At 62.3% G+C, this 24,284-nt stretch overlaps 3 protein-coding genes across 12 annotated transcripts in view; 2 read left to right on the top strand and 1 right to left on the bottom strand.

Annotated features, from left to right (window-relative positions):
* The window catches only part of C10H7orf50 (chromosome 10 C7orf50 homolog), a 67,913-nt gene that overhangs the window by 21,274 nt on the left and 22,355 nt on the right, over window positions 1-24,284 (bottom strand). The window lies entirely within an intron of this gene.
* On the top strand, window positions 94-9,525 carry GPR146 (G protein-coupled receptor 146). Of its 2 annotated transcripts, none has more exons than XM_061153825.1 (2): window positions 94-140; window positions 8,179-9,525. In XM_061153825.1, exon 2 carries the CDS (start codon window positions 8,185-8,187, stop codon window positions 9,178-9,180), a length of 996 nt encoding a protein of 331 aa, XP_061009808.1. In that variant the 5' UTR covers window positions 94-140; window positions 8,179-8,184; the 3' UTR covers window positions 9,181-9,525. The 2 variants fall into 2 exon arrangements, with proteins under 2 accessions (XP_061009808.1, XP_061009807.1); XM_061153824.1 differs by lacking the exon at window positions 94-140 and adding an exon at window positions 1,245-1,350.
* Window positions 9,330-22,544, top strand: GPER1 (G protein-coupled estrogen receptor 1). 2 transcript variants are annotated; one of them, XM_061153823.1, is made up of 3 exons: window positions 9,330-9,459; window positions 10,897-12,096; window positions 20,877-22,544. In XM_061153823.1, the coding sequence occupies exon 3, from the start codon at window positions 21,093-21,095 to the stop codon at window positions 22,155-22,157; it is 1,065 nt and encodes a 354-aa protein (XP_061009806.1). In that variant the 5' UTR covers window positions 9,330-9,459; window positions 10,897-12,096; window positions 20,877-21,092; the 3' UTR covers window positions 22,158-22,544. The 2 variants fall into 2 exon arrangements, with proteins under 2 accessions (XP_061009806.1, XP_061009805.1); XM_061153822.1 differs by lacking the exons at window positions 9,330-9,459; window positions 10,897-12,096 and adding an exon at window positions 18,619-19,085.

Genomic DNA, 24,284 nt, shown 5'->3' with positions numbered 1-24,284 from the left:
GCTCGGGGGCGGGGCGGGCGCGGCGCGGTCACGTGTGTACACAGGCCCGCGCGGCGTGCGCGCCGTGAGCCCCGCAGCCTCCCGGAGCCCCGAGCTGCCCACTCCCGCGGCGACTGCGCGGCCCGCGGCCCAGCGAGCCGGTGAGTGGGCGCCGAACGTGGGGTGGGGGCGGTGGGCACACTCGGGGGCTCTGCCCGCGCGGGGAGAGGCGCGGGGACGCGGCGGCCGGTGCTCCGCTCCGACTCCCGGGTCCCCTCGGCCCCGCCCGGGCGCTGTCCCCTCCCGTGGCTGCCCTCCAGCCGCGCGGCGCCCGGCCGGTCGGGCCGCTGCCCTGCGGTCATTCACCTGTCCGGGCCGCTGAGAGCTGCTGGCCGCGTAGGCGGCTCGGCAGCACCACGGGCTCCTCACATGTCCTGCGGGGGGCTGACCGCCTGTTTCTGGGTCACGGTGGCTGTAACTTTCGTCTCTTTTATGATTACAAAATCTTGGGAAGTTCTGGAACAGCATCTAAATGGAGATATCAAGTGTCCTAGGACACTTGATAAAAAGATAAAAACCCCTGGGGCTGGAGGCTCCTTCAAAACTTGAGAAGGCAGTGCCCCAGCCTCAGACCGCCCACTGACCTGGGACAAGAAACCCAACACCAAGCTAATGACAGGAGCATGGTGGCTGGGTTCTCTCAGTGGGACACTGGTCCCAGTCATCTAACCAAGCTTTGAGGGGATGGAGGGTGAGTCGGGACCTGACGCACACTTGCTTGGCAGCCCTGGGCCATCTGCCAACAACCAGCTCCAAATCTTGGCGGAGCAGAGGCCCCCCCTCCTCCCCACGGTGTCTGCAGCACCTAGTGAGGCTGGCCTTGAGTTCCCAAACAGTCAGCAGCCTGCTGGCCAGGCCTCTGCAGACACCAGTGTGTGGACTTGATGACTGACCACGCTCCTGGGCTGCTCACACATGATAGGGACCCGACACTCTGCCGTCTCAGCAGGGTCTTCACTGGGGTCTTCACTGGGGCACCAGTCACCACCGAGAGGAGAAAGAGGATGTAGTAGTAACTATACCCTGGGGACAGTCACATGCTCCCTGGCCTGCTGGGTCTGGTGCTCCAAACTGGAACCTCTGGTATCTTGCTAAATGAAGAAAGCCTCTAGAGATAACAGGCTTTTAAAAATCATAGCTCCCATCTGGTGCATGCATACTGTGCCAAGTCATGGACAGGAAGCTGGGGCCCTGCCCTTGACCATTGCTGTCCTGACGCCGTGGGGGTCACAGAAACATCCAGAGGAGAGATGAGCCCAGCGTTAGTTCTGCATTGACTTGGGGTCCCTGGAACTTGGAAGCCCCTGGCAGGTAGGTGACGGGAGAAAGGCACATTCGTGCCTGGACGTGAGTGGTGGGGTTTTAGGTTAGAACGTAGCACTGCTTATTGTTGTAGTTTAGTGGCCAAGTCATATCCCACAGCCTGCCAGGCTCCTTCTGTCCATGGGATTTCCCAGGCAAGAATCCTGGAGTGGGTATCCATTTCCTTCTCCAGGAGATCTTCTCAACCCAGGGATCAAACCTGCGTCTCCTGCGTTGGGAGTCAGGTTCTTTACCGCTGAGCCGTCAGGAGAACCCTAGAGCTCCTTAAACCTATTATATAGTGAAAGAGGGACAAACCTGCCAAGGTTCCTGCCAGCAAATACGCATGCGTGATTCCAGGTGGGACGAGGGGCCAGCCACTTTCCAGGGCCTGAGAGGAAGGCGCTCCTTGGGGAGGTGGCAGCCACACCCTCCAGGCCCTGGGATGTCATCTGGAAACCTCAGCAAACAACTTGCTGCCTGGCTTTTCATTGCCCCCGCGGCCCACCAGGGCCGTGTCCTGGGGGTGGGGCTGCCGTGCTCTGCCCGGGACAGAAGCGTGCTTCCTCCTTAAATGGCGTGTGCCGCCATCTCCCCTCGCTGGCCACTGCCGCCGCCTCTCTCAAGGCTGCAGCGGCTCGCGCACCTGGGCGGCAGCAGGTGTCCGTGGGGTCTCACAGGTGTTGCAGATGTGATGCTGTCAAGGGGCAGGGTTCAGGTCCCTCCTCCGCCCCCCGGGGACCTGCGGACAGAACCCCCTTCGAGTAAGCAGCAGGACAGGGTGCAAAGGGCCAGCGGCTCTGTGCTGCCCCACAGGGGTCTCCTTCCCCCCACACGTGGTGGGAGGGCAGAGAGCACACAGGAGTTTCCCAGGTTTAATTAGAGCCAAGGAAGCAACTGTTACTATTAGACCAAGTGTAAGGAGCAAAAATAACCGCTGGTTCCTCCCTTGGAAAGAACGCAGGCAGCCATAAGATCTGCGGCTCTGCTCCGTGCTCCCCCAGGTAACAGCACACCAGTGATGGGCTGGGCGGGGGCCCGACTAGGTGCCCGCGGAGACGGGAAGTTCTCAGTCTGTTTCCCCTGCTCGCTGGAAGGAGCGTTAACCTCAGAAAATTAGCCAGGAGACAAAAAGAGAAAAAAGCCAAGGAATAGTGCTCCACAAGCAGGAGAACACGGGTCCATATTCTTCCAGGGAGACCCTGGAGCGGGCCAGAACCTGGCCGGCTGCTCCCCCTGCCCGCAGCCCTTCCCAATTGGCGGGCGAGCCCATTCTCTTCCCGGGAGAACCAGAGACGCTGCCTGCTTCACGCTCACTGCCCTCTAATTCAGAACCTTAAAAAGCAACAGGCTACAAAAACCAAGACACCCCAAGTGTATGATAAACCGTTGCTTATCACAGCCCAGGAACGCACAGTGTCTGTGATACCAATCAGTATGCGTAAGCTCTCTATGTTGAAAACCTATGAAAACATCAGCTTTTCCGGAGCGTCTGGCTCCTACCAGCTGGATGTTAATTGTAGCTAGAGCCTCTGCCCATTATTGCAAAAGGAAATAAACACTCAGGAGTCATTTTCAAATCGTTTTGATGGCTCCAGAGCATTCAGTTGAAGTCCAGGCACAGAACAGGGTGGGTCTCCAGGACATCATCAGGCAGGCCGGGCCGGTGCCCACCAGGACACACTGCCCTGGCCTCGGGGCCCTGCGCCCACCTCCCGGTCTCTGCTCTGTCGGCCCTTCTGCCAGTGGGTCCTCGAGCTTGCCTTGGGGAAAGGCCTTTTGAGGCCATCTCGCAGGCTGCGGGACACCGGTCACGGAGCTCCCTCTTTGGGGTGCTCTGGGCAGGCGGGAATAGACGGGTGCAGTAGGATGAGGTCAGCGACCTTGGATGGGAGTTAGCTGTGCTTCGGTCTGGCAGGCTGTGTGTGCACAGGGTCACTGGGGAGCCCCTGCCCCTCACGGCCCCCGCCCCCCTGCTCTGCTGCGCTCCTGGCATCCCTCTTTCCATGGAGATCACCATGCACTGTAGCCCTGCGTTTGGGCAAGGCTTTTCATTGCCTGTGGACATTCACTTTTGAAAGGTTAGTTTATACAGTTCTAGGCTCTTTTTTTAAAAAAAGACCAAGAAGAAAAGATGCTGACATCTGGCCTCAAAATGCTTCCAGCAGCTAACCTAGGCGTGCAGTCCTTGCTGGCAGGGAATGAAAGAAGGGGTGTCTGTAAGCAGGGTGCCATCGGGGAGGACCCGGACCCCATGGGGCTGGGACCCTCCACCTCAGCAAGCGCGGCTCCAGAGACGAGCTGTCTGTTCCTACAGCAGCCCTGGGGCCCTGGGCTGCTGAGCTGTGGTAGGACCCCCCACCCCACCCCCTGAGAATCTGCCCTTGGCCTGTGTCCCCTCACGCACTCTGCCCTCCCTCCCCCGTCTCCTCTCCCCACGCGGCAGCTGGCAGAGTCTGAGGGAGGCCGCATGGCAGCGTAAACGTGTGGGAGGCAAGGACCTGCTGTTCCACGCCCAGCACTAGGGAGGGCTGTGATCACCGCCTCACCCCCTCACCCCATCCTCCCCACAGCCTGACCGGGGACCCAAGCCAGGCAGCTGCGGGCAGGGCGCCCGGGAGGCCGGTCCTCGACCATGCGGAGTCCTGTCCTCAGTCCGTGGCCGGGAGCCCCCACCAGGCAGCGTGCGCCCCTCCCAGGGGAGGTCTAAGTCGGCCCAGGGGGCGCGATCGAGCTGCTTCCCCAGAGGACAAGAGTGTAAGAGGCAGGCAGCCCTCAGCCCCCAGTGCAGCGGGGCTTAGACACGCGCCCCCGGCCCAGTGTCCCCTCGAGGGCTGAGAGGCCTGGTCTGCCCAGCGCGCTGGCTTGGGTCAGCACGGCCGGCACCCGCCCAGGCACCGAGGACGACATGTCCCGTCCCGGGAGCTCGTGCTCAGGCATGGAGCGGAGCGGGGGCCACCCTGTGCTCAGGTGCCCTCCCCGCGCGGGGCACCCTCTGCTCTGCCAGGCTGGCTGCTCTCCCCTCTCCAGTCCACTGCTGGCCCCAGGCGGGAACCGCCCTGGCCCCAAGGCTGTGCAGACCTCTCCACTCCCTGGAACGAGACCAGCCAGGAGGCGGGTGCGTGGCAGTCCCCGGGGCCAGGCAGGGCCACTGCCCCAGGAACGCAGTCAGAGACGACAGACACTCAGTGTGGGGATGCAAGTCACCTTCAGTCACGTTCACCCCGTCGGGAGAGACGGGGCACGGTGACCGCCGGGCCACCACGACGACCAGGGAGTGAGCCAGCCTGCCGGAGCCCACCAGCCCTCCCCTAGGGCCGCGCGGCGCCAGGGCTGCGCAGTCCTGCTGCTGGCCTTGCTGTGAGACCACGCCACACGCCTGCACGCGCCAGGCGCGCCCCTGCTCCGTGGACAAAGGCTGGCCACAGGCCTGGCTGGGCACGCCCGCCACAGAAGAGGGGTGCCCACGGGTGGGGGTCCGAGAGTGAGGGGATGACTCCCAGCAGACGCGCACACCTGTATGTTCCCTGGGCCCGGCAGAGGGGGCAGAGGGCCTGGGGGAGGCACAGGCCCGGCCCGGCAGAGGCAGGGGTTCTGGGCAGAATCAGGCCCTGGCCAGGCTGGCAGCACGGGAGTCCTGGAGGGCCCTGGAGCAGGACCCCTGATGCCCTGTCGGATGAAGGGGCCGTGGACAGCATCTTGCGCGGACGCGGCTGGTGGGGCCGCTGCCCAGGGAGGCCCCACCACGCACGGGAGGAAGGTGGCCAGGCCAGCCGGGGCGCTTGCAGGCAGGTCTGCAGAGGTGCAGACAGGCCGCCGGGTGGGCAGTGGGCAGGGGTGCTGGTGGGAGGGGCAGGCGGGGAGCCGGGAGGCCCGCGTGGCAGTGGGCAGCCCTGACCCGTGTTGTCAGGACGGCCCTGGAGCAGGGTGATAGGACCAGCCTGGACAAGGCCATGGGGCTCCTGGCCCCACCTGCCCCCCAGGGCCATCCTGACGACACCGGTCAGAGCTGCAGCGGGTGACAGGCGGCCCAGGCGGTGTTGTCAGCCCTGCCGCGCGGGGACAGCGAGGGCCCGTGGCGCAAGCGAGGCCGGGGGGCAGGGCTCGGCCGCTGAGGGCCCACCTGGCTTTGCCTCCCGCCCCTGGGAGGGCCAGGACCACAGAGAGCCCTGCCTGGAATCCTGGTCTCTGGCTGCCGTCCAATTTCCCCTTTCTCAGGAAGGAAGTGAACCGAGAGCTGGTAACTGGAAAGACAGCCCAGCCCAGTCCAAGCCAGTGTGGCGGGCGGGGGCCACCATTGTTTTCAGGCCCCCTCCTCACAGGGCCTCGGGGGAGAGGAGCCTGTTCCCAGACTCCTGCATGCGCAGAGCCAGAGCACAAAGGGAAGTGGGGTGACTCGGAGGCGGGAGCGGGGATCCGCAGGGGCAGCACAGGGACCCCGGACACGGCAGGACGCCAGCTAGAGGCCTTGCGCATTGACCAGCTGCCCCACAGCCGGGGTGGGCAGACACTCCCAAAGTGACCGTTGCTGATGGCAGATCTGGGGGTGCTGGGGCGCAGCTGCTGTTCCGGGTCCCTGAGAGCCTGTGAGCACCACCGTCCCAGCAAGCGTCTCAGTGCCTTGCCCCCTGCGTCGGCAGTCTGCTTCCTGCCCTTCTCACCCGTGCCCCCACATGGTGAGGGGAAAAACGCCAGGCACCCCAGACAGGCATCCCCACCCTGGCCCTGCGTGACACCTGGAGACAAAGGGTCTCCGGGAAGAACACGGGGACAAAAAGCGAAGATAGGCTAAAAGCAAAGGAGACTGGCACTCGTAGCTCGTGAGCTGCCTCTGAAGTCAGCCGTGTCCCCGAGGTGGATGCCGACAGGATGCGCAGAGCTGTCTGTAGTTTGTGGGCAGAGGTTCCAGGTTCTGTGTGTATGAGCTACCAGAAAACAGCAACTCGGGTGGGTATTTTATTTAAAACCCAGCACTGACCACAGAGACACCACAGCCCCTCTCACGCCAAGCAAGCTGGCCATTTAAGCATGTGAGCTCTTGAAGAAAGTTCTGAGCAGATTTGCTCCGCGTGACCGCCTCCCAAGAACCGCACGGATCTCCACCAGGGCAGGGCCCTGCCAGCACGACCCCTGCTTTCCTCACTCTGCCCACGGGCCTGTGGGGCCCTCTCCAGTGCCCACCCAGCATCGCAGAGGGCCTCCCCTGGCTGAGCCTGCCCTCCAGGTGGATGGAAACCCCCAGGAGGGGCCGGGCCACAGGGGAGCCCGTGGGCAGGGTGCCCGTCCCGTGTGCCGGCCCTTCCCGACATGACCCTCAAGGTTCCAAACTGCCTGTAAACAGGAGGCGCAGCTGCACCTGCCTGGGGAGGAGGGGCACTGCGAGAACCAGGAGGCGGACGCGCGCACACCCACCCCTCACCAAGGAGCACTCCACACCGGGAAACAGGATCCCAGCGAGGCAGGAGGGGAGGGACTAAGGCCCGGGAGCCGCACAAGGTGCCTGCGCGCGGGGGGCGGGCTGGTCAGGCACGGACAGGATGCTGTATGGACCAGCATCCAGGCCCAGCACCACCCAGGCCTCAGCTCAGCGCACAGAAGCCTGCTGGCATTCGGGAGGGAAACGAACAGCGGATCAGCTAGAAGAGGATGGACGAGGGCTCCGAGGACCCCTCAGGCCCGGCCCTGCCTGGGGCTCCTGCCAGCACCCTGGACCCCAGGCCTGGGAAGAGGGACCCGAATCCCTGTGGCGGCTCAGAGTAGACGCCCTCCCTGGAGGTGATGAAGCCGCCTGCTCGGCACTGCCGCAGCGGCTCATTAGGATACAGGTGCCCCCGCCCTGTGAGGCTCCTGCCGGGCCCCTCCGTGTCTGGGTGGGGGCGGCTCGCAGGCACACACCCTGCAGGCAGGAGCCCGCTCTGTAGCGGCGCCTGGCAAACAGACGCCTGTGGACGCCACACGTCATTCCGTGACCGCCACGCCAGGCTTGCTCCCGCAGGGTGGGGACCTGGCCTCCCCTCGCCCCTGGACCTGGGAGGCCAGGATCTTCCCCAGAGGATTGCTGGCCTCGCTCTGAGAGCAGGAAGCCCAGTGGGCTCAGAGACGTGGTGTGGAGGGTTCCCCCCCCCGCCCTGCCCCAGGACTCACGCATTTCTCAAGGTCTGTTCTTCCCTTACTCCCAAGGCGCCTCCACCCGCCAAGGCCCACCCAGACCTCAGTGTGCGCCTGCCCCGACCCCGCCAGGCTGGGAGGGAGGAAACGCCCTCTCCACCCGCCTTGCACCAGGCGCACGTGCAGACCACTTCCGGCCCCTCCCCAGGGCTCCAGCGGTAGCTGGGCTTCAAGACGGGTGCTGATGCCCTGGCGCGGGCCACCGGCGCTGCCCAGGTGGCGCGAGGGAGGCGGGTTGCTGGGCAGAGACGCAGGGTGGGGAGGGGTGGGGTCAAAGGATTCAGCAGTCACTGAAAGTAAGGAAGGATGCGCCCAGCAGGGCTGCTGCAGCCTCAGAAAAGCTGAGGATCCCGCGAGGGGGTCTGCGGGGCCAGGCCTGGGGTCCACCCCCAGCACACTATTCCTACCCCCCCCCCCCCCCCCCCCGCAACCAGGCCTTTTTCACGTGGCCCAGGCGCCACAAGGTGGCAGCAGACGCCTTACGGCTCCAGGGCTGTGGGTTTCCCGGCAAACAGGGTCAAGGAAGCCCACTTGGCTTTTAGGGCCGTCACTGCTTCCAGCGATGGCGCCTTCGGTCGCAGAAAACATGCGCAACCCCGTTTCCCGCCGGCCTCGGGGGCGGGGGCCGCTCTGTGCTCGCGAAGGACTCACACGCTGTTCTTCCCACAGCCCGCCATGTGGAGCTGCCCGCTCAACGGCACGGGCGGCGACGACCCGCTGCCCTGCCTGCACGTCCAGCGGGCGCTGTCCGCGCTGTCGCTGCTCTACCTGCTGGGCGGCGTCCCCCTCGGCCTGGGCTACAACGCGCTGCTGCTGCTGGCCAACCTGCACGACCCGGGCGGCATGACCATGCCCGACGTCTACTTCGCCAACATGGCGGCGGCGGGGCTGCTGCTCTGCGCCCTAGCACCCGCGCATCTGCTGGGCCCTGGCGCGGCCGGTGGGGCCACCTGGGACCTGGGCAGCGAGGTGCACGTCTCGCTGCTGGTGCTGTTCAATGTGGCGGCGCTGGTGACACTCTACTCCACTGCCCTGTTGGGCCTGGACTGCTATATCGAGCGCGCGCTGCCACGCACCTATATGTCCAGTGTCTACAACACCCGGCACGTGTGCGGCTTCGTCTGGGGCGGCGCCCTGCTCGCCGGCTTCTCCTCCCTGCTCTTCTACATCTGCAGCCACGTGGCTGCGAGGCTGGTGGAGTGCTCGCGGATGCAGGACGCGGCGGCGGCCGACGCCATCATGCTGCTCGTCGGCTACCTGGTGCCCGGCCTGGCCGTGCTCTACGCGCTCGTGCTCCTGGCGCGGGTCCGCAAGGAGGACACACTGCTCGACCGGGACGCGGGCCACCCGGACCCCTCGGCGCACAGGCTGCTGGTGGCCACCGTGTGCGCGCAGTTCGGGCTCTGGACGCCCCACTACCTGACGCTCCTGGGGCGCACGGTCTTGGCAGCGCGGGGGAAGCCACTGGACGGGCACCACGTGGGGACGCTGCTCCTCGCCAAGGACCTGTCCCGGTTCCTGGCCTTCGCCAGCAGCGCCGTGGTGCCGCTTTTGTACCGCCACCTAGACAGAAACTTCCCCGGCAAGCTCCGGAGACTGATGAAGAAGCTGCGCCGTGGGCACCAGAGCTGTTCCCCGGACCAAGCGGGGGCGCAGCCGGTGACGGCATAGACGCTGCTCCAGGGGCACCGCCGGGGGCGGGGCGGGCCGCACTGGCCAGAAGCACAGCCCGCGGTGATCGGTCCCCTGTGCCCGAGGTTCGCTCCCTCCTCCCAGGTCAGGCGACCAGGAAATGACGCTGACTCCAGCCCCTGCTCCCTCGCCCCCTGGAGACGAGGCAGAACCAGGCACAGCCCCGTGGAGTTCCCCAAGCGCCCGGTGTGAGGATGAGCCGTGTCCTCGGTGCCCGGCCACCCTTGGGTGTGCTCGTCTCCTGCTCGCACCTTTCAGGTCCGTGCCTGCAACAGCCTGCTTCCCCTCAGGCGCAAACAAAGTAATGAAAACCTAACACCAGTATTTATACTTTGTACTGTTAAAATACTAGCCCCCCCCCTCTTGTTTTATGAGGAGATGTTTGATAGGAAAGTCAGAAGGTATTAAAATGAAGGAAGCTCAAACTCCGGTGGCGGGCCTCAGCAGGGCTGCAGGTGTCCCAGGGTGCGCGGGCCTAGTGGGAGAGGTCAGATGGGGCGTCTGCGGCTGCCAGGTGTGCCCCCGCCAGCGCTGGTCCAGTGAGGGTCTGTCCTGCACAACTCCCCAAAGGGTGCACCAAAGTTGAGTGTCAATAAGGTGAAGGGAGGAAAACGCTGTTAGGATTTCTAACCCCGAAAACCAAGGGGCCTGCCCACAGGAAAGATGGATCTGGGTGGGCGGGCTCACGGGGCTGCAGGGCCCCGGACAGGTGGAAGATGCAGTCTAGACGACCCAACCAGCCTGGGGTGCAGAGCCCACCCACCACCCCTTGCCCTCTCCCGCACCCCGCCTTCTGTGTCAGCTGTAGGGGTGCAGGGGCGCCTCCCCTCCCCCTGCACACATCTTCACAAAGAAATCACAGCCCCCCAACCCAACCCAACCCTGTTCTGAACCCAAAACGCCCTAAAAGCAAAGGTATGTTTCTCAAGGCTGCAGTCTGGGTAGGACACCTTTCAGACAAAATATGAATGGGACACTGGGCTCCACCCCCACCCGGCTGCTGCCCAGGGCCAGGCTGCTGTTCTCGGCGGGTCTGTTAGGAAAACTGCCCCAGTGGCCCCCTTCTCTTGGGAAGTCGAGCCAAGAGAGTGAGGTGCATGCTTTTCTACCTGCAGACTGATTTCTTTCCAGGCTGGAGGCCTGTGCAGAACTACGGACACACACTGGACTCAGGCTGGCAGTCAGCCTTGGGGGACAGAGCAGCAGGAACCGGTGAGGTCTCTGGACGCTCCTGGTGGTGACGAGCACAGATGCCGGCCGGCTGCTCCAGGGCCCCGAGGCCTGGTGGGAGCGCTCCTTAAATTCCAGGGCCTCGGGCAGACGCCTCCGCTCTCCCAGCACGTCCCCCCATGGGGACCCCGAGACAGCAGCAGCCGTGCTGAGGGGGGCTGGGTGCCCTCCTCAGGGTCCCAGAGCCAGTGCCGCCTAGGGGGAGCAGGAGCCCATTGAGAAGCAGCTGTCCTCCGCACCAGGGGCCCCTTGGAGAGGGTGAGCCCCAAGGGCCCAGATCTCTGCCTGCAGCCCCACCCCCACCCCTCAGCCCATCTGGTTTCCCCCACACAGTGCAGGGGGCCTAAAATCACTTTTTCAGTTTCTCAGTGGCTCTGGTTGCAAGCTGACTAGTCTCCGGGGGGGAGTGTGTCACACAGTAGCAGCCACACATTTCTGTCCTGTGTCCACCTCTACTTCTGACAGATGACGAGCCGGGGTCTCGGGTGCAGACCCCTCCACTGCTGCTGCTGCGTTCTGAACCCCTCTCTGCCCCCCAACTAGAGGAGCAAGTCCACCTTCGCCTCAGCCACTAGCATCTCAACAATCTACTTTCCATGGACGTTGGCTTGACAATCTTGTGCTGAATTCTGGATCACTTCTTGCTGCCCCAGCATGTTTGATTCCTAGTACTCCTGCCACAGTTGCTAAAAAATTGAATGAATTTTGAATCATTTTAATGAGATCAGGCAGGTTTGGGGTTGTATGGCCGTACATAGACTTGAGGCATTTAGAAGAGAATAAGAAGCTATTTGGAAAATGTCAAGGCAGACTGTGCACTCTGTCCTTTTTCTTAAAAAAAAAAAAAAAACTCCATTTGTATGTATTTTGACTGTGTGGCATGTGGGATCTTAGTTTCTGACCAGGGATCGAACCCACAACCCCTGCGTTGGAAGCACAGAGTCTTAACCACTGGACCACCAGGGAAGCCCCTGACTGGCTTTAATCTTATTTTTGTCAACAGACAAACTCACCTACCTTACCATGCTTCATGACTGAGGATCCCCAAAGGTGAATTTAACCTTGGGTTTATTTTATGAAGGTTATAAAACTTACTGTAAGAAACTGGGTCTTTTGCTAATTGTGGCAGATGTTATCAAGAAGTCAGGACTTCCCTGGTAGCGCAGTGGGTAGGAATTCTCTCGGCAATGCAGGGGACACGGGTTCGATCCCTGGTCCGGGAAGATCCCACGTGCTGCGGAGCCCCTGAGTCCATGGCCACACTACTGAGCACCTGCTCTGGAACTGGCAAACCGGAATTACTGAGCCCTCGTGCTACGCCTACTGACGCCTGTGTGCCTGCAGCCCGTGCTCTGCAACAAGAGTAGCCCCCACAATGAGGGGCCCATGTGCCACAACCAGGGAGTAGCCTGCTCACCAACACTAGGGAAAAACCTGTGTGTGGCAGCGAAGGCCCAGCGCAGCCAAGACTCAATTTTTTTAAAAATTAAAAAAAGTCAAACATTTGTTTCTTTATATAAAGGACCTGACAAAGGACAAAGCAGGAATAAGTCATTAAGACGCTAAATTACACATCAAGTTCTTGAAGTTAAACTCAGTCGGGAAATGCCGGGGCCTCTCATTTCTAACCCATTACATCTGCCCAGACGGCTGGAGTTGTGGCAGGTGTGTCTGAGAAACTGGGGAAGAAAACCCACACGTTTGAAGATTGAATTACTTGATACTTATTAGCCAATTTCTGGATTCTAATGTGTGTGTTTCTTGGGATGTGTGACATGTCAGCTAAACAGCACACAGAGGTATCACAAAACAAGTCTTTCCCCTCATGAGGTAAACAAACTCCAGTGTTTTTGGTTACTCCGCGGCTCCTCTGTACTGGCAGGGCTGACCCTGCACCACGCGGGTCTTTTTTTTTTTTTTTTCTTCCCTAGTGAACCACGCGGGTCTTAAGTCCGACACGGATAAGCCCCGAGCTGTCCGAGGGCCCACGTGTATCCACGGGCCTGGTGGTGGGTGGGTCCCACACAGCCGAGGGGGGCAGGGCTCCGGGAGGCGGGGGGGGGGGGGGGGGGGGGCTGCTCACACGGCTGTGCCCTCCGTCAACACCGCTCGTTCCGGACACAGGACCGGGCACTTCCTTCCCGCGTGTGGGTTTCCCAGCTGTTCCACGGGTGGTGGAGGGAGGGTCACTGCCAAACCGCCAGCCCCCACCGCCCCGAGAGTCACCAGGCAGGTTGCCGATGGGATTCGGATTCCAGGCGGGCTGACGGGCGGCTCAGTGACCGCGAGGGCGGAGCGGGTGTGTTTGCGGGGCGCCCTCCGGTGGCCGCCGCGGCCCTCCACCCTGCACGCAGGTAGCGGCTTACTAGCGCGCGGCGCCGACTTCCGAAGAGGCCCCGCCGCTCAAGCGTCCCGTCCGGGGGTTTCCTTCAGAAGCCGAGCTGTGTGGACACCCTGGCCCAGGATCCTCGGGGCCTCGGAGGCCACAGCAAATCCCGCCTTTACAAGACAGGCCCCCAGGGCGGGCCGTGGAGGCGCCCTGCACGCCCGGGCACTGCACACACCGGGCGCTGCAGGGCGCGCACACGCTCGGCCCGGGGGCACCGAAGCCACAGGCCGCTTCGCGGCTCTCAGGAGGCAGCTGGCTCCAGTCTCTGACCCCCAGTCGCCTCACTAACGCAGCGCACTGCCCCCTGGGCAGAGGAGCAGAGCCCGGCAGGAAGGCAACTGCTGGCGTCAACCCACCCAGGCGGGGCCTGCAGGGGCCGACCTGCAGGTGAGCACCGCCCCGCCCGCCCCCCGCCGCCTCCGCAGCCCCAGGACCCGGCCCGGCCCGCCCGATGGATGCAGGGCCGCGTCCCCCGCGCTCTGCCGCCGTGCAGCTGGACGGGGACCTGCCTCACCCGGGCCCTCGGTCCCCACAGGGGCCCGCAGTGGACACACCCGCAGGCAGCAAGGCCCTAAGAAGCCAGTTATGCCGGCGGGCACAAGAGGGGCAAGGGGCCGGCTGAGAGCAAAGGGCTAGGACGCCGGGTGCCCCCCACGCCAGCAGGCTGGTGGGACAGGCGCTGGGCTCAAGGCTACACCCCCGAGTGCTGAGGCCCGTCAGTACACATAGCCCGGGAGGGCGGTAGAATCTGAGCTGGCAGAGACCACAGGGCCGCGCCGTGACAAGCACCCGCAGGAGAGGGGCGCCCCCTATGGGCAGGTGGAGGAGACGCAGAACCACCAGGACAAGCAGAACGCAAAGCGTCATGCTCGGACGAAAGGCCAAAACCGAGACAAGAGCCCACCGAAGGGGTGGTGGGTAGCCAGCGCCCACAATGTCCGCAGGACTCTGGAAGCCGGGAAACTCACAGACCTCGGCGGCGCCCCTGGCCGGACGCGGCTCTGGAAGGAAGCCGGGCAGGCCCCAAGGTGCTTGAGAAGACGCAGCAAGCTGGGACGCCGCCCACCCGAGCCCCACACAGACCACCCGCCTTCTAGCCCCAGGAAGCAGTCCTGGTGAGCTGGGCCGGCTTCCTAGACCCTCTCAGGACTATTTCAGGAGCCGTGGCCAATAGCCATACAGGGAACACAACATCCTTATGGCCCGGGCTGCTGAAGCTCTCAGGGGACCCTGAGGCTGGACCTTGGCAGCCCTTTGGCAAGGCTGAGGGAGGGGGCCCCAGAAGGCCCAGTCCTTGGCCTGAAACTGGCACCAGAATAAGCCAGGGGGGGCCATCTCCCCAGGAAATTCCGAGCCTCACATGAGAGCCTCCAAGCAAGGGTTCGGGCAGGTGGGCCGGTGGACAGCCACGTGGGAGGGCGCTGGCGGCTTCACGTGTTGACAATGCTTCCCTGAGAACCAGCCAGCCCGCCCTTAAAAACTCAGCTGAGAAGAGGAAACTCACGTTCAGGTGAAAAACCCACCTGCAGGCTCTGCTGGCAGCTCTGCCTCTAGAAAACAAACCCGGAAAGGACCCAACAGCACTCCAGCCAGCCACCAGCCACACGGTGAGTCCTGCGGGGCACGTCGCCGGGCAGCCCGGATGCCTAGCATCTGAGGTGGGTCACGCTTACAAGGCGGGTGCCCTCCGACCATGGACCTCACCGTGGGCATGTCCTGAAACACCAGTGACCCGGCGCCGTTGGGGACTCCCAGCTCAGCATGGGGGGTCAGGCCTGCGCCAGCGTGCAGCCAACTCGGTGAAAGCAGAAGTCACTCAGTGGTGCCCGACTCCTTGCGACCCCATGGACTATACAGTCCATGAAATTCTCCAGCCAGCATACTGGAGTGGGTAGCCTCTCCCTCCTCCAGGGGACCTTCCAACCCGGGGTCTCCTGCACTGCAGGCGGGCTCTTTCACCAGCTGAGCCACAGGGAAGCCCCCTCAGCTCAGAGCAAATCTACGGAGAAAGTGTGGCCAAGGCGTCTGCCTGCACGGGTGCCCAACTCCCGAGAGCCATGCCCCTCTCTGCCCGCCTTTTCCTGGGGGTGGGGAGGGGAGCGCACTACGGCTGCAGTGGAGCCCAGGCTGTGAGCGGGTGGGAGGGGGCGCAGGGAACTGTGGGCGGTTTCCTGAGAGCATCTCAGCGTCTCCTGTTACCTTTCTAAACTCTCGCGGAAGTGGAGGTGAGGAGAGAGCTGGTTGGCCTGGCCAACGAGGTGGCTGTCAGCAGTAAGGTGTGTGCGCCAGGTTCCCACTGGGAGGGGGGCTCGAGGCCCCTGGACCCACCACTCTGCACCGGGCAGCCCCCCAGAGCAGGGACTGAGGGAGCGGGACACCGCACCCCGGGTGGACCCCCCCGACCTGGGTCTGCGGGTGGTTGAGGCCACAGACTCTCCCGTCTGCTCACAAGCCTGAGGCCAGGAGGGAGCAGAGCACTGCCCTGCAGGCCAGCGGGACATGAGGCCAGCGCACCCAGTGCCCACCCCAGGCAGGGGCTGTTCCTGCGTCCACCATGCAGATGGGGATGCTGGGTCCTGAGTTCAGGGGACCTTGGCCACGCCAGGACACCAACTCCCGTCTGCGGACCCCACTGCCTCCCACCAGACAGCCCACCACGTGGGGAGAAACACGACGCGGTGAAGCCGGGGCTCCTCTAGCCCCAAGGAAGGCCCTGGCCTCGGACAGAAGCCCTGACGCAGGAAGAAGCGGTCCTCGGGCTGTCCTGTCAGGTCCAAGGCTGGAGGCCAGGAGACACTGTGTGGCCAGGTTCCCCCGGGTGCCCTCCTCCCCACCCTGCCCCAGGCTGCGTGACAGCTGACGGCCACAGCTGCGGGGCCCTGCCCACAACACCAGCGGAGACCACTTGCGCAGGCCCCAGGGGCTGAAACACCGATTGCTGTGCGATCGGCCAGGATGGCCTGCTGATGCCGTCTTCCGATCTTGCCTCGATGGTCATGAGGTCTTTTCTCCAAGTTGCCTTAATTAAAGAGACAGGCCAACTCACTTCCTCAGTCTGGTCGTCCGTCTTAATTCTGACATTCCTCAGCACCTGGGCAATCGCTCATGGCCTTGAGCATCGGCATATGGAAAACGTCACCGCGGCTCTCGGACCAAAGGAGCCAGACACAGCCCGGGAACCAGCGGGTCCAGACCACTGGCTCCCCTGCGCGGGGTGCACAGTGGCGTCGACGCGGGCCGGCTCACTATGGGCCAGAATAAAGCCAGCAAGTCGACGCACACACACACCACACAACGTGCACGCAGGGCGTTGGCGTCACACACGCACGTACGGGCACGTGTGACAGGCACACGCGTGAGCTACAGACAGCGAGGAGGAGAGCCACGGCAAACCCACGGGTGCAGAGGGGCAGGGGGTCCCGACGCGCGGCCTGCGCCCACCACACACGCAGCCTGCGGTTACCGCGCCTCTGCCCGGTCTGCCTTTCGGCCTTCGGTGGAAACAGTTTCCAACTTTATTGCCTTAAATTTCCTCTGAACACACAGCAGTGTTCTCTCCCCACTTAAAGTTTGAGGAGTGGGGACATTTACATGGAAACAAGGTGATTTTCCGGCGGGCCGGCCTATGCCTTCGCAGTTATTTAAAGTCCTCCCTCCAGGACTCGAGCAGAGCCCCCACCCCGCAGAGAAGCCACAAGGGTCAGAATTTCTCTGGGTCCAAAGGTGGTGACACCCTGCCCCCAAGCCACTCGCGCTGCGGCAGTCGGTCCCCAAAGGCAGATGCCCGGGTGAGACCAGCAGGACGCTCGATTGGGCTGGAAATCGTGACACTGATGCTCGAACGCCATCCTGGAAACCTTCCGGGGACCCCGCCCCGGCCCACACGCGGCAGGGCGGGACTCAAAGGCACTTGTCCCTCCGCAGGGCGGGGTGGAGAGGATGCTGGTGGAGGCCGGGGTCCCTGTACCCACCCTGCTCCGGTGCCACCTGACCTGAATCTTCATGGGACTCATCACTTCCCAGGCCTGCCCAGTCACCCCGAGAACCGGGTGGGGCCCAGGGGCCTCCCTAACTCGGGGCAGCCCAGCCCTCCCCCGCCCAGCGCGCGCACAGCATTCCATCCAGGGGCGCTCGGCTGTGCAGCTCTGCCCCCCGGCGCAGCGGGTCGCCGGCGCCGTGAGCGCCAGGCAAGCGCCCGCTCAAGGCTGGGTGTTCCGGGTAACAAACTCTCCCCACGCCTCACAGGAGGCCTGCGCGCAGGAATACCGACGGGGCTCGACGGCCCGATGCCTCTCACGCGGGGCCGGGCCCTCACACTGGGCAGCAGCAGGAGGGGAGACGTCTACCCATTCGCGGGCACAGAAACAGGGGCCTGTGGCCCGGCAGCCCCAACTCAGTCCCGACGGAGAGCCCGAAGCCCCGGCCCACGGCCCCGTGAGCTTGGGACACACGGGGTGTCCTGCTCAGGTCGCGAAGCGGGGGCTGAAGGCTGTGTTCCCGCCAGGAGGGAGCGGCCGTGCGGCAGTGACGCGGCTCGGCTATTTCAGGGCCTGAATTTGTGCTTTATTTATTTAACTCGAGAGGAAACTGTACTTTCTCATGACTCATTTCTCTCAAGATGGCGTCTCCAGCATTTCTAGTGCGGAAACCATCCTGTGTGCAGCTGGCCAAAAATAGGTCTAAGATCAAATCAACACCATTTATGTTATTGGGCCATCCTTTAGAAGGCGAGCCTATCAGAAGCACAGCTGGGAACGAACCCTGAATATCAGGATTTTTCCATAAAAAATTCAACACAGTATTCTGCTGAAAATAGGTGCGTGCCTGCTAAGTTGCTTCAGTCATTGTCTGACTCTGTGACCCGTGGATTATAGCCCGCCAGGCTCCTTTGTCCATGAGATTCTCCAGGCAAGAACACTGGAGTGGGTCACCATGCCCTCCTTCAGGGGATCTTCCCGACCCAGGAATCGAACCCACATCTACTGTATTGGCAGGCCGGTTCTTCACCATTAGTGCCACCTGGGAAGCCGCTGAAATAGGAACCTCTCCTAAAACATACACCTGAAGGATGTCAAGTTAGCATCACTCCAACACCTTTGAGCTCACTCACAGGATGCAGCACGTGGCGCGGGGCTGGGGACCCACCCACATCCACACTCCCGCCTGCCAGCAGCCCTCCCACTGCGGGAAGCACACACACCGCCCCAGGCTCAAACTGCAGCAGTCTGCCTCATTTGCCCGTCATCCAAAGACCACTCAGCCTTCAGTCCCACAGCTTCAAAAACCCCCAAAAGGTTAAAAAAAAAAGACAAGACACCAAGAGGAAGACAAGATGGGTTAAAATGCACTGTTGCTGAAAAGCACAGAATTCACGCCTGCAGATCCTTGGCCCAGAGCTGCACACCCTGATGCGGGGGCGGCTCGGCCAGCCTCTCCCAGCTGCCGGCAGGTGGAGCACGTGCTCGGTCGGCACTGGGACAGGTCGCACGGGAGATTCGTGGCAGGAAGAGGGGTCTTCCGCAGCAGCTGCAGAACGAGCCCTCCAGGGGCTTCGGGAGAAGGCTTGGTGGGGGGGGGGGGTGCTGAGCTGGCTCCTCTCCAGTAGGAAACACTACTCAGCCTGGAACTCACTTGCCTGCTCACTGCTCGCTGGGTTTGCATTTCTGTCTACAAATGTCTTGTGAAGTTCGTAGGTTAAATTCTCTATGCATAATTCACACACTACTCTCTAAACTTAGGAAATTTAGTGGTTAGTCTTAAAGGCAGTCTCTTGCTAAAACAAGCAATAATACGTAAGCTTCGACAAAGAATAATATTCTCTGAAAGATAAACAAGACCCACTTACAGTCCCTTCAAAGTTAAAAAGAAAAGTTTGTATCAGCAGATGAAGAAAAGCCAGTCAACTGTAAACTTCCAGGGAGACGCTTGGGGAGACCCAGCTCAGTGCCGCAGGGTGAGAAAAAGACCGGCACCAAAGGGGTTACGCCAGACTCGCAGGAGGTCGCCGGCAGCCTATAAAGCCTGCGGCCGCCAGGGGCAGGCCTGGCCGGAGCAGGCGGGCAGGCTAGCCGAGGGCTGGGTGCCGCGGCTTCCTGCTCCTCCCCACTCCTCTCTGGAGTCCTGCGAAGGTCCTGATTCCACCCCAAGTCCAGAGTCACTACTGTTCCCCAGCAGGGACACATCGGGAGGCTGGCTGAGCCCCGCTCCCCGGGACAGGACAAGTCTGCTCAGAGCAAAGCACATCGGGTGGCCAGAGGCGGCACAGGTAAGGGGGTCCCAGGCGCCAGGATGGACGGGGCCAGGCGGCTGGGTTGGGCGGGCTGCCTGGGGTGGTGAACGGCAGCCAGGCCAATGTGGACAATTCGGGCGCCCCCCAGGCCTTCAATACGGAGGCTCAGCAGGAAGGTTCTTTTCTATCACAGGACAGCGGGGATGGTGAACGGTTTTTGTCCTCTGACGGCCAGCACTTTCCTTTCTCCTTCAGTGAGGATGCCCACCAGCCTGAGGTTACTTTAATACGTAGAATACATAGCTAATAGATCTCCCTGGAAAAGGAAATGGCAACCCACTCCAGTGTTCTTGCCTGGAAAATCCCATGAACAGAGGACTCTGGCGGGCTACAGTCCCTGGGGTCGCAAAGAGTCAGACACGACTGAGCGACTCAGCACAACAGATCTCACAAGAACGTGGCTCATTTTTTTAGACCTGGACAAGTGGTGGCAATCTGAAACAAGACAAGGCCCCACTGTTTAACACTCACCTTTCTATCTGTAAATTCGTGGCCAACCTTCATGAGGAAAGTGTATCAGCAGTTGACTCACGCCTGTCTTTTCTCAAGATGAGCACAGAAACAGCAACGACAGTCAGGGACGGGAGAGCACTTACTGGGGAAAGAAGAGCTGAGGAAAGCACACGGGAGGGCGGGTGTGCCCCAAGGCTCTGCTGGCCTGGAACTTCTGGAGAATCAGCGCAAAACTTCCCAAAATTCCCACATCAAAAGAGCAAAGCAAATACTCTAAGCAGCTTTTACAGAGAAATTTAAAAACAGAGGCTTTAAATATTACAGATGGGATCCGAGAACAATGGCTTTTATCTGGTTCAAATTGGGATTACCGACCAAAGACCAATAGAGAACACAGAACCAGCAGTAAGATCCAGTTTATCAACCCCAGAAGCAGAGGTTACTGAGTTTTTTTAAAAATAACTGACACCAGGGTCCTGATTTCTCTCTTTCCTTTTCTTGTTTTTAACGGTGTTTTCAAGCGCTCGCTCAGGAACTGTCTGTTGCTTTGGCAACACTTTGGAAACGATTCCCAACCATCTTGCAGGTGAAGCGGAAACTCTCCAGGCTGGGTTGCTAGGGCTCCTCCCTCCTGCCCCGCTGCCTGGCTGCCTGCCCTCCCCCCCCCAGCCTGGGACACCCTGATACCCCAGGCCCTGCCCAGAGGCCCAGGGAGCAGTGAGCAGAGCCCATGTCCGTCTGGGGCCTGGCGGCCACCAGGGCAGGACCGGCAGAAGCAGAGGTCCGGGAGGATTTCTCTCCCAGCCTCCAGGTCACAGCATTTCTAGGCTGCAAGGAGCAGTAAGGAGATACATTTGGTTTTACAATAACCGACAAAACAGTAAGATAAATTTTAGGTCCTGAAACAATGACCACTTTTTTTCATTTCATGTTATGAAAACAGCTTCGTGTTCAGCACGCGGACTCAGGATCAGCCAAAACCACCGGATTCCTTCCCCCTGTGCGGCTGTAGGAGCAGAGTGGGCTGCACCTTTGGCGCGTGCTGTGTCATCCCCTCTTGTCCTCCTGCGGCTCACCCTGCCCCCAGCCCTCACATCCCGCCTCGCTCCCTCCTGAGCTGTGTCTGGCGGGCCTCAGGTCCACGGCCCTGGAGCTTCGGGAGAACCCGGGTGTTTTCTGCGTGTGACTCTCCTGCTCCAGCTCAGGGCTGGCCACCTTCCAGGCCAAGGGAACACACCCAGCCCTCCAGCGCGCGTGTGCTCCCCCAAGCCGGCATGCCCTGGCGCCCGCTGACCCTCTGCTCTCCCTTCCCAGGTGCCACGGAGTGAGGGCGCAGGCTCAGTGCGGACACGGACTGCAGCCTCTGGCTGCACAGGTGCCCAGAGACCTGCTCTGGCCTCACGGACGCCTGGCTCACTTCCGGGAGCGCCACCTCTCTTTCTCAAGATGCGTTTCCTGCTCTGCACGGGCTTCCGGGAGCCACGCAGCGCATCCTGAAAGCCCGGCCACCCCCGGCGTCCCTGGCTCGGCATGGAGCTGCCGCCGGGCACCTACAACGACACAGCCGCGGGGCTGGAGCTGCCGCGCACGCTGGCCAACAGCTCCGTGGCGCTCTCAGAGCGGCAGCAGTACGCCATCGGGCTCTTCCTGTCCTGCCTGTACACCATCTTCCTCTTCCCCATTGGCTTCGTGGGCAACCTGCTCATCCTGGTGGTGAACATCCGCTTCCGGGAGAAGATGACCATCCCCGACCTGTACTTCATCAACCTGGCGGCCGCGGACCTCATCCTGGTGGCGGACTCGCTCATCGAAGTGTTCAACCTGGACGAGCAGTACTACGACATCGCTGCGCTCTGCACCTTCATGTCGCTCTTCCTGCAGGTCAACATGTACAGCAGCGTCTTCTTCCTCACCTGGATGAGCTTCGACCGCTACCTGGCCCTGGCCAAGGCCGTGCGCTGCGGCCCGTTCCGCACAAAGCCTTGCGCGCGGCTGAGCTGCGGCCTCATCTGGATGGCCTCCGTGTCCGCCACGCTGGCGCCCTTCACGGCTGCCCACCTGCAGCGCAGTGAGGACGCGTGCTTCTGCTTCGCCGATGTCCGGGAGGTGCAGTGGCTAGAGGTCACGCTGGGCTTCGTGCTGCCCTTCGCCGTCATCGGCCTCTGCTACGCGCTCATCGTGCGCGTGCTGGTGAGCGCGCACCGGCACCGTGGCCTGCGCCCGCGGAGGCAGAAGGCACTGCGCATGATCCTGGCCGTGGTTTTGGTCTTCTTCGTGTGCTGGCTGCCCGAGAACGTCTTCATCAGCGTGCACCTGCTGCAGCGCGCGCCGCCGGGGGCCGCGCCCTGCCAGCGCTCCCCCCGCCACGCCCACCCGCTGGCCGGCCACGTGGTCAACCTGGCCGCCTTCTCCAACAGCTGCCTCAACCCGCTCATTTACAGCTTCCTCGGGGAGACCTTCCGCGACAAGCTGCGGCTCTACCTGGAGCAGAAAACCGGCCTGTCGGCCCTGAACCGCCTCTGCCATGCGGCCCTGAAGGCCGTGGTCCCGGACAGCGCAGAGCAGGCCGAGGTGAAGCTCAGCAGCACCGTGTAGGGGCCGCAGGGGAGGACAGCGCGGCCCTGGGGCGTCTGTCCACCGGTGGCTCCCACAGAACCGCCCCCTGCCTCCGGCACATGCTGGGCCCGGGGCAGACGCTTCTGAAGCCCCCAAGGAGAGCAGAAAGGAGGGCGCCGGGATGAGGCAGCCTTGTTTCCAGGCGGATGTGCCGTGAACCCGCCATCTCGGGGACGGAAGGCGCAGGCTGACGTGAGCTGGGGGCGTAGGGCGCGCTCCACGGCGGGTGTGCACCAGGCCCCCGCGCCTCCCCCCACACCTGGGGGAAACCTCCTGAAGGGTGGGCCGCGGCAGGCGTGTGAAGAACCTGCCTCTGAAACACAGTGGTGACAGTGACAACTAGAGTCTTCCTGTTAAAATGTAAGAAAGAAACCTAACAAGTCCGGGGCTGTTCAGCCTTTTGTCAATAAAACTGTTGCCAATGTCTCTGAATTCTCCATCTTAAGTGCTTTCCTGTGGGTCAGAGGGGGGCACTCAGCCTCAGCTCCAGAGCCACCCCTTCCTCACAAGAGAAACACCCCGTGTCAGGAGGCCACCTCCCTGGCCAGACGACGCTGTCTGAGCCCTGGATGCTCCCAGCATATGGAGGGCGCCCCACGCATGTTGCACACTCTGGGTGGGCACCAGGATAAGCTTCTTGGAGGGGCCTTCCCAGGGGAACACTGGATAACGTTTAGGTGACAAACCCTGGAAAATGTTTAGGTGACAGGAGATGAGCCAGTTTTAGTTTTAACAGTTCTTCACGGTGCAAACCTCCAAAGAGTCTTTGTCCCAAGCAAATACCTGCATTCACCAGGTGTCTCCAGTGACTTAGGCCCCACCGAGGCTCGCTTCCCCCGTGAACTCCCATCTGAGGAGGTGAGCGCTCTTATTGAGCCCCTTGACCCTGGCAAGTCCCTGTCACAGGAGGAACCCCAGCACGGGGTACTCTCGTCCCAGCTGGGGGAGTGGCGGTGGGCAGGGGCAGGGAGACAGCGTGTTAGAGAACCAGGCCTGTCCCGGGCCCTCTGGCAAACCCAGGACGTGCGCGGGCAGCCCCGAGTCTGAAGGGCAGGTACAGGCAGAGGCCCCGACTTAACCACAGGGCTCTTCCCGGACCCAGTGCTCTCAAGCCCCTTTCACACGAGAGCCTGGCACCCGGTCCAGAGGCAGAGCCACAATCTGCCCCCGCAGGCTCCGGGCCCGGAGCTCACACCCGCCCTTCTCAGAGTGCTTGTCTGACAGCGAAGGCTGATATAACCATTCTGGCAGGACAGGCACAGATAAAATCAAGGCGTTCGATGGCTTTGCTGTTCCCTGGCGCCCCCGCCCTCCCAGGCAGTAAGGCTCCTCACGGCCTGCCAGGAGCCCAGTGGCAGGGAGCGGCTGGCACAGAGGCCGGCTCAGCACCGGGCGTGACCTCCCAGAGGCCTGGGGGCTCTGTGGCCTGCCCCCAGCCAGGCCTGCACCCCTGTGGTGGGAGGGCGGCACTCACGTCAGCAGAACCTGGGCTGGGCACCCACCCCATCGGCGGGAAGGCTGGGGCCTCAGCCACCTCCTGGCTGGCCCTTTGCCCCACGGTGTGGGGGAAACACCCCTGAGATGATCCTCAACCGTCAGGAATCGAGCACATTAGTGAAACGCTAATTCCCAAGGCAGAGCTGCCGTGGCAGAAGCAGACGGGGGTGGGAACTGGGGCTGGACTTTGGCCCAGCATCTGTGGCAGCAATGAGCTTGGGGCGTGTGGTGTGGTGTGCATGTGGCTGTGGGCACCTGATGGGTGTGGTGTGATGTGTGTGCTGGGTGTGAGGACTCGATGAGTGTGGTGTGATGTGTGTGCTGGGTGTGAGGACTTGGGTGTGGTGTAATGTGTGTGCTGGGTGTGAGGACTCGGGTGTGGTGTGATGTGTGTGCTGGGTGTGAGGACTTGATGAGTGTGGTGTGATGTGTGTGCTGGGTGTGGGCACCTGATGGGTGTGGTGTGATGTGTGTGCTGGGTGTGAGGACTCGATGGGTGTGGTGTGATGTGTATGCTGGGTGTGAGGACTCGATGGGTGTGGTGTGATGTGTGTGCTGGGTGTGAGGACTCAATGGGTGTGGTGTGATGTGTGTGCTGGGTGTGAGGAC

This window comes from Dama dama, chromosome 10 (assembly GCF_033118175.1).
Source record: "Dama dama isolate Ldn47 chromosome 10, ASM3311817v1, whole genome shotgun sequence".
Classification (NCBI taxonomy): Eukaryota; Metazoa; Chordata; class Mammalia; order Artiodactyla; family Cervidae; genus Dama; species Dama dama.
Note: the sequence above shows the minus strand (reverse complement) of the source record. Positions and strands in the feature narration are given on the sequence as shown.